At 43.1% G+C, this 9826-nt stretch overlaps 1 protein-coding gene across 1 annotated transcript in view; it reads right to left on the reverse strand.

Annotated features, from left to right (window-relative positions):
- MMAA (metabolism of cobalamin associated A) overlaps positions 1-9055 on the reverse strand; it is a 12741-nt gene extending 3686 nt beyond the window's left edge. The window contains exons 1-4 of the mRNA XM_007466897.1: positions 8611-9055; positions 5893-6015; positions 2930-3100; positions 112-197 (exon numbers count right to left, since the gene is read on the reverse strand). Of these exons, the coding sequence (XP_007466959.1) occupies positions 112-197; positions 2930-3100; positions 5893-6015; positions 8611-9055 (825 nt within the window). The remainder of the gene's footprint in view (positions 1-111; positions 198-2929; positions 3101-5892; positions 6016-8610) is intronic.
- Between the last annotated feature and the right edge of the window lie 771 nt (positions 9056-9826).

Genomic DNA, 9826 nt, shown 5'->3' on the forward strand with positions numbered 1-9826 from the left:
TCCCTACGCTAATATCAACTTAATTTACAAAAAAACCCACAACATTGGGAATTTGTACTTTCAGAGATGTACACTTTGTGTTTTGGGGGGTGAAAAAGTCAAAATAATTACCTGCAACTCATCTCCTCCTGCTGGTGGCAGTAGTAAAACAAACATGTCAACCATGTCAGCAACAGCAAACTCCGACTGCCCCACACCTGGAATTTTAAATCACGCGTGTATACTGAAACAGTCACGGGAATTTGACCTCCTCAACTCCCCTGACCACCACTTCCGCTCCAGTTCATCTGCTCATACTCGCCATCACGCACTCGACCTGACCCCGCTCTAACCACCACCTCTGAACAATGTATTAAATGCCACTGCCTCGCCTGAAGAGCAAAGCTGTGGTCCTCCCCACCTCCGTCCGGCCCCCGCTCCCACCAGCACGGTCTCTGACCGGATGGAGAATGTGAAGACCTGCGCTCTCCCCTCGCTCTCGCTGCTCTTTCTCGGCTCCCCTTTCATGGGTGAGCAGCTTGAGCGCCTGATTCTAACCTTAGACCATGTCTGGCAGCTTCCTTGCCTCCTTATCCTTCTATCACCCTGCAAAGCCCACCCGTGGATCAGTCCTACTGCCCGTGTCTCTCCTCCATTAAGTGTCCTGGAGAAATCCCTCAGCTGTGTGGACAGGCGCCACCGGAGGGTCATGGGCTCCAACATCGGCTACATCTTCCTCTTGGTACAGGAAAAGCGATGCCCCTGAACGCCCTCGGGCAGCTTCCTTCCTGTTTCCCACAGTGGCCACTACAGACGCTCACTGTCCCATAATCTCCCCACATGATGATGACCGATGACCGCGGCACCTGCTTCACGGCCAAACAGAGGCAAAGACGTCCTCAGCCTCCCCCCGCAACCCCCCAGAGAAGCAGGAACAACACACACTCCGCCCTGCTGCCTCCTCGCCAGGCCCAGTGTCAGAGGCCTCTCCTTCCTTCCCACCTCCCCTGGGCTCTGGCTCTGCTTCATCTCCAACCTCCCCTTGTCTACAGGCTCCCGGCCCTCAAACATCCCATGAGTTGGGCTCGTCTTTCTCATCTGAAAACCAAACACAACCAGAAAATAAGAAGACAAAAACTCCCGACCTCCTGCCCTCATCACCGTGTTTCTCACTTGCCCTTGGTAGCTAAATGTCTGGGAAAAGGCACCTTGTGCCCACCGTCCTCACACAACTACTTTGCATCAACCACAATCCACTTAAATCTGACTTCCACATGCCCCACTCCACTAAACCTCCTCTCCAACTCTCTCCTTCCTTGGTGGGGCAGACTTCTGGTCGCCCACGCAATGTTCATCCTTCCCTGTTTCCTTCCCCCAGGTTCACCAGGGGCATCAGCGTCCCAGGTGAAAGACCACATCACCAGACCCCCCAGAGACCCCCCACATCACCAGTCAGCCAGAGATGTTAATGTGTGAAAGCAAAAGTCACTAGATGGCATTTCCAGGAGAGTTCTTTCAAGAGGGCAAAGCCAGCCAGGAGGTATAGCGCTTCCGACCTCTTCCCCTTCCTTATTCCCCCTTCTTCCTTCCTTATCCACGGGCAACCTTGAGGCTGGAAAGTTAAGTGCTAAGAATGGAGAGCAGGGAGAGCCACACACCCCCCCCACCATGCGCTGTAGAACCACCACGCCCTCTGGGCCTGCCTGCCGCCAGGCTTCTTTTATTTACAAAAAACACAAATACACAAACAAACAAAACCCACCCTCTTCCTTGTTTGAGTCAGAGATAGTTTGAGTCTCTGAAACATGCAGCCAAACACAACTTTCAGTTAATATGTGTGATTTTATGGTCCTCTTCCCCATTGATTCTCCTACCACTACTCAGGCAACTTTTCCTCCATCTGCCCTTAGACGATGGACTCCTGGACTCTAGCCCATGTCTTCACTCCCTGCCTTCGTGGCTCCATGCTCTAAGGATCCTGCGCAAAATGCAGTGCCCTGACTGCGCCACATTCGCTCACTCCTGTGTGTTTCGGTCAAGGCCCCTTAGCCCATACTTTACTTAACTCCAACCCTCCCTTCAAAACTGAGTTCAGGGGCTTCCCTGGTGGCGCAGTGGTTAAGAATCCGACTGCCAATGCAGGGGACACAGGTTCGAGCCCTGGTCCGGAAACATCCCACATGCTGCGGAGCAACTAAGCCCGTATGCCACAACTACTGAAGCCTGCGCACCTAGAGCCCGTGCGCAGCAACAAGAGAAGCCACTGAAATGAGAAGCCTGCTCACCGCAACGAAGAGTAGCCCCCGCTCACCACATACTAGAGAAAGCCCGTGCGCAGCAACAAAGACCCAACACAGCCAAAAAAACAAACAAACAAACAAAACAAAACTGAGTTCAACTGTCACCTCCTCCCTGAAGTCTTCCCTGATCCCCCAAATCTGAGTCAGGTTGTGTCACAAACATTGATCACACAGTAATATAACAAATTGTCTCTCCATGGGAATGTGAAGTTCTTGGGGTTTCCTTTTCAGTATTTTCATTGTGTGTAACCATGTGCTAGGGATATAAAGGTGAAATAAAACATGAGGTGCCCAACTATGCTAATCTTCTTAGTGAATACTGCAGACATATGACTCTGCTTAAATAAAATGGGTGTTATGTTAAAGTAGTGTTTCCATAGGTCATCCTAATGCTGACAGTTCTCCAGCACTGAAAACATACCACCTTGTATAACAGTTATCCAGACACAGGGCTCACCTTTCTTTTCTTTAAGGGTAAGGATTATAGCCTATATACTCATATCTCCTACAGAGTCTGAGATAGCTTATATTTAACTACCTCTTTAGTAAGTATCTGCTGAATGAACAAAATGAAATTAGCTGTCATTCATCTTTATACAGCATTCATTTTAATAGTATTTTATTGTTATAGAATAGAAAATCACACTCACCCACGGTTTCAATAAGAACTATGTCATATCCGCCTCCTTCGCACAATAGAATAGCTTCGTTTGTGGTCCTTGTCACACCTCCTAAAGTACCTCTAGTAGGAGATGGCCTGATGTATGCATTCATATCTCTCGATAACTCAGTCATTCGGGTTTTATCACCTAAGAGTGATCCTAAAACACACAGTTACATTTTATAATCATGGAACACCTATAAGGGCCAATTATCAATCAGCCAATTCCTAGGGGAAGTGCTTCAGGACATTTCTCCCCAAACCTCAAATTGTATTTCATATTATTAAGCTTTTTTCCAACACCATGTATGTAATGATGCCAAATTAATCTATTTAATGTTTTAAGCCCTTCAACACCTATAATGGCTCCCACTGACTAGAGGTTCAAATCTAGATTCTTCAGTCTTGCATTGGAGGCCCTCAGAATGTAGCCTACCTTACCTGTCCAATTTCAGCTTCACTAATCCCCAAATCAATTTTCCATTCCAGTTGGGGTGGTTTCTTTACTGTCCTCTTAACGTTGCTGTGTTTATGGTTCTCAGCTGGGAGTGATTTTTTCCCCCAGAGGATACTTAGCAATGTGTAGAGATATTTGTACTTGTCACAACTGGAGGGAAGGGTGTTCCTGGCATCTGGTAGGTAGAGATCAAGGATACTGCTAAGCATCCTTCCATGTGCAGGACAGCTGCCCACAACAAAGAATGTCATTAGTGCCAAGGTTGAGAAAATCTGCTTTAACTGAGTTGCTTGTCTATAGGACCATGTCTTACATATTTTGTACACTGAATGCTTGTTCACAGTAGGCAATTAATGTAATGCCTGTGGAATAGAACCGTTGCTGTTTCCGTGTGTACTGCAGTATTTTGGCAAACATCAGTACCTGCAAATTCTAGAAGAGACCGAAAGCCCCGGAATTAGTGAAATTACCTTTACCTTCTTTCCTTTAGCCACATAGTAACATCTGAAGGTGTAGTGCTGTTCTAACCTGAATTTTAATTTCTGCTCAAGAGCTAACCTTTCCAAAGCTGCTGCTAACCACTGAGGGGGTCCCTTAAAGATATGATCTGTTCCCTCACGATTCCAGTTTTGACTTCTCATAGGTTCTAACTCCCCAGCATACACCTACCACAGAGCTCGATTACCTTATTTACTGTACATAAAACTTTGTTCTAAAGTAATTTTCTGGGTGAAATCATCTCTGTGTAAGTCAACAATCTGCCAAAGCTACACTTTAAATTATTATCCTATAGATCCTAACACACCGAACTAAAACATTTATGAAATTACTCTCCCATATAATTGTCTTTGCCAGTGAATCTAAAACTGGTGACCGCAGAGCCTTAGGGAGGTCTCCAAGCTGCCACTGCAGGGGGCCCGTGAGTCCAAAGCACAACAAGGATTGACTACAGGCTTCTCAAACTTCTATGGAATGCTATTTTCAAATGTATCTACTGTTACAATGAAAAGGTAAGAGTGTCCTGTTTATCCTTGCATGGTTTTTCCTTTCAGAGTCTTTGTATTTTTACCTGAGAAAAGGACCTTCATTTTTGGTTTGAGAAAGGTTAGGAACCACATAGCTATGTAACTTCAATCAGGTTATCTTGTGTCACCATTTCCGCTACTCTTATCTCAAACTATTGTTTTCTTTTGCTATTACAAGTATTCTAGAGTATTATGAAGGTGGGGGGAAAGTCTCTGCACCTGTGTGAAAATGAAGGTCATTATAAATAAATTCTTTGTTCAAGTGCTTACCTTTCACAAAGTTCTTAGACTATAAAAAAAGATAATACACTGACATGTATTTAATCTTGAACTTTGCGAGTATAAATTTTACTTTATGGTTAACCCTTTCATTATACTGAATCAAAAACTGTGAATGTTCTCGGCTAAATTTCTCAATGGATGGTAACAGGAATTGTTGTCCACCTCTCTATTGACCTAAAGCCCCTGAAATATGATATCGTATTTATTTTTTAGCATTAAACCCACAGGATATAAACCAAACCCTTCCACAAAGCACCCTGTATTTCCCCCTTCGCAACACACATTACATTGTAACGGCCTGCGTGCACCTGTTTCCCTCATGAGATATAAAGCTCCATAAGGCCAAGAGAAATGCATCTTATTCAACATTAAACAACACAGTACCTTTTTTGTACAGGGCCTCGCCTACGATAGGTGCTGAATACTTGTTAAATGAATAACTGTCATGTGAGATGCTTCAATCATAAAGAGGGGTAAGGGAAGAAAAAGCTTTCCTGAGTATTTATATAGTATGATTTATGTTTCCCTTAAATGATCCTTTGGGGAACTTAGTTTATTCATTTTATCTCTGCAAATTAAACTTTGAGTGACTGCATGACCTCAAATCAGTAATTGCTGAGCACTGTGTGCAACGTACTAGGCTAAGTGCTGCCAGGAACAGAGAGAGTATATCACATGGTCCCTCTAAGAGCTTTCTGTTTAACTGAACATGTAATATAAACAGGTGACAAGTTAAATAGAGCATGAAGATGTTTTTTAAGCTTGAGAAGAGACGTTACAATATGAGGAAATTAATGAGTAAGAAGCCATTTTCTGAACTGCGTAGGGGCTGATGGAGCCACGAAAAACAATGAAAGGAAAAGAGGCTGAGCCTCAGGTGTGATACACAAAGGGGTGAAACTGGCTTTTGATCATCTGCAACTTCTGGCACCTGTTCTCCTACCTCTCTACGTACCCAGGCTACTCCTAGGTTACCTGTAAGCTAACCTCCTCTGGAGAACTCGATGCCCCAAACACCTCCCTCAGCCTCCACCTCACACCCACCACCTCCCTTCCTTCACTGAGACCAAACTCAGCGAGAGGTCAGAAGACACCCGTCTGTGCAGATTCCCCCTAAACTGCAACAGAGAGCCGGCTCCACTCCACAAGCCCCTGCTCTGCAATTTACGAAGCAGCAGCAATACTCACCACCGCTAGTACAAGAAGAAGGGTCCACAGCCAGCACAGATAATTTGTGCCCTCTCTCAGTAAGCATTTTTCCAAAATATTCTATAAAAGTTGACTTCCCAGCACCAGGAGGCCCAGACAATCCTATGGTGGAGACAGACTTTGTAATTTAATGAAATAAATGAAATCAGCACCATGATGAGTTCTATTAAAATACTAGACTACCTTCTACTTCTCCTAATTTATTAAAACCATCGTTAATGTAGTTTAACACTTCCTAAAGCGGTAAACAAAAATCTACCTATTTATCTAGTCCCTGAGTAATAGGGATACAGGAGGGAGAGAAGTCAGAGTTCCATATGTTCACCAGATTCACTTTTAAAAATTACAAAATGTGATTTGCCTTTTTACTATAACGTAGAGCTTTTGGGGCAGACTTCATTGCTTATGTTGTTAATGTGCTGAATTTCTCCAATATCTCCCCACCTCTCATCACAATCAGTAATTATTCCACCCACCCCGATTCTGTCCATGCTGTTTCCACTGGAAGAACAACTCATTACTCCAGAAATTCCCAGTGACTGAGAAAATAATTTTCTACTTATGAAATACAATTTTTTCATCTCACTCATAACTCAAAGAAAATAATATAAACTGAATCCTGAAAAAAAAATTTTTTTATCTTAAGAAAGGCAGAAAATTCCCCTACTTGGAGAGTTAGCAGAGCATGGCAGGCAAGAACACAAACTCTGGAGCCAGTCGGCCAGTTCTATTTCTAGCTCTACCTCTTATGAGCTGTGTAATCTTGGGCAAGTCACTTAATCATTCTGTACCTGAGTATATTCTGTCATAAAATGGATATAAGAGCACCTATTTCTTCAGGTTATTGTGAGGATCAGATGAGTTAATTTTGCAATATGTTTAGAATAGCACATGGCATCAAGAGATATACATGTTCAATAAAATCTATAAAACATAAGCACTTAATTGTAACTACATTCAAAAGTATGTATGGCATATGGTATGCTTGGCGACATACCACAATTTTCAGGGCAGGTCTCTGTCTTAATGAGTGCTGAATAAACATTTGTTGCTTTTATTTACCATGGTGATAAAACAACTGCAACAAAGACTCAGGTTTATCTGGCCTCATAAGGTCTGGATGGAAGAACCAGAATAGTGCTGCAAATTTATGAGTTGCTAGTTATGTATGAGTTGCTGGTTAACTCTAGGTATTTCTGGACATTTTCTCTTCAAAGATTCTCTACAGCCTAATAAGTAAACACTTTGTCATAACTGGAATTTCTCTTTGGGAATTTGCTATTTTGTCCACAATACATAAAGAGTATTAACACCCAGCGCAGTACTCTCAAAAAGAGAGTCCCCGCAGTGAGGGCAGAAGAATAAGATGTGGGGAAAATGTGGACTAGTACAAACAGCAGTTGGTGAGCTCTTTTTGAAATTATCTTTAAAGCATTAGGCCCCATTACCCTAAAATCTAGGAGGTTTTAGGCCCCATACTGGAAATAAACTGAGACGTAAGTAATGCTAATCCACTTTTAAGTACATTTACTCATTCCTCACACAATTTATGCACTTTGTCGACCATTTTAAGTTGTTTATAATGGGAGGGTTGGTTGGAATCACCTAGTTTGCCATCATGAAAGGCGCTCGCTCCACCCAAAACTTGCTTAATTCCTTCTGGTCAAACACGTCTAGATTGTTCTATAATGCACAGCTTCAAAAATATAACAAGCTTATTTGCAATTACAGAAACAGGTCAACTGTTCAAGAAGTGAACACCTAATATTTTTAGACAGCAAATGAACACGGTGTCTCCTTTAAAATGCATTTTGGTATTGAGCTGGCTCTGCTTAGAGCCAAGCCATTTCCAGAAACTCTAATAAACAAGTATCTGAGGGACCTCCTTAGTGGCACAGTGGTTAAGAATCCGCCGCCAATGCAGGGGACACGGGTTCGTGCCCTGGTCCGGGAAGATCCCACATGCCGCGGAGCAACTAAGCCTGTGTGCCACAACTACTGAGCCTGCGCTCTAGGGCCCAAGAGCCACAACTACTGAGCCTGCATGCCACAACTACTGAGCCCACGTGCCTAGAGCCCGTGCTCCACAAGAGAAGCCACCGCAATGAGAAGCCCGTGCACCGCAACGAAGAGGAGCCCCCGCTCGCCGCAACTAGAGAAAGCCCGCGTGCAGCAACAAAGACCCAACGCAGCCAAAAATAAATAAATAATTTTTTTTTAAAGTATCTGAAAGAAGTGAGACTTGCTTAGAGAAAAGACTAATGAAACACCTAAGCAGAATTCTGAAATGTGATAAGGATAATTATGGTTGCTATAACCACAACAGCAGGGAAGTCACTTTAGACTATTAAGCAGAAGTTCTACTGAGAGAAAGGAGTAAACTGGTGAACAGTTCTTCCTGTGCACGTTTCTGTTCTGGGAGCCACAGCGAGATCCCTGCCAAAAGAGGAATCTCACCTTATTCTCTTAAAATACAGAGCCTTCGTTCAAATGGCCATTGCATTTCCCACCACATAACAAGACTAATATTTACAAAGAAAAGGCATTCAAAATTCATTCCAAAATTCTGCAAGGACAAAAAATCCCCATTAGATCATAAGCTATTTAGACTTATGTTAAAAGAAGAGAGAATTTAGAAAAATATTTACTGGACAGACAAAAAACAAAACCAAAAAACCAAAAAAAACAAAGACTGACCCACTCGAAATGCTAGTGGTTTTCCTTTATTTAATTTCTCTTGTTCTCTGTGGTGGACTAACACTTTCTGAAGAAGCACCTGGGCTAACTCTTTCTTCCTGTTGTGAGTTGATTCTATAAGAGTTATGGCCTCTGCCAAGCAGGCCCTTTGCCCTTGGATTAAACCAGTATAAAGCTCAGCCACAAGCCTTTGTTCTTTATCAGAAAGTCCTTCTGTCTGTTCCTTTAAGGTTGTTTGTAGACATAATTTTCTTGTTAAACCATTTGACAGCAGCATCCACTTTGCATGATGGAGTCCGAGAGAACTGAATTGCTGAGCACATGGGATTCCTGATGTGAGGTGAGTACTTGAGGGTAAGATGAAGTGGTAACGTCGGTAAAGTGTTCTTAAAAGGACTTTAAGGAAGTCCCGATGAGGATGTTGGAGCAGCATGGGAATATTCATTTTGCTTGTAACTGAAGAAAATGCTGGACGTTTTTTGGTTCAGTGCAATTCGTGACTCCCTGAGAGAAAGAAAAACATATTTTGCCAGTTCAACATGCAACTAAGATACTCAAGTAGTAAAAGTGCAAGCTTAGTGTTCTCCCTAGATTCTAAAACACACACAATCAGGGGGTTTGGCTGTACAGAGGCATGAAAATTTCTTCCCAAACTTAAGAGCAAAGACTCCCTCCTTGTCCACAGTTAACATTCAGAGTAACCCAAATCATGAAACTACTGCTCTGTTGTGAAGTCCAGTGCACATTAAAATTTTCTTTTAAACAAAAAACAAACATACCAAAAAAAAAAAAAAACAAACAAACCCAATAGAGTAGAAATTCTATGTCACGAATATTTTCTCCCGTCTACAAACCTTACATCCATCATAACGATTTCCTCAGATCGAATATACCCTATTGCAAAGCTCATTCAAAAGGTTAAAAAAAAATCCCTCTGATGCTGGCCTTTTATTCATCTCCATAAAGGAAAGGTGATTAGTAAGGCAGGCATTCAGGCAAAAGTTTAGATCCATGTATGTATTCAATAGACTCACCTGGCACACAGACATACACAAAGAATGGCCTAACATAAGCACACAAGCCACCACCACAAGCCTTCGTGTGAGATGAACTGTGAGGCCTGTCTGGAACCAGATCCAGGGCATCTCAAAGTACGGTCAGGGGCTTCCCTGGTGGCGCAGTGGTTGAGAGTCCGCCTGCCAATGCAGGGGACACG

This window comes from Lipotes vexillifer, unplaced genomic scaffold (genome assembly GCF_000442215.2).
Source record: "Lipotes vexillifer unplaced genomic scaffold, Lipotes_vexillifer_v1.1 scaffold730, whole genome shotgun sequence".
NCBI lineage: Eukaryota > Metazoa > Chordata > Mammalia > Artiodactyla > Lipotidae > Lipotes > Lipotes vexillifer.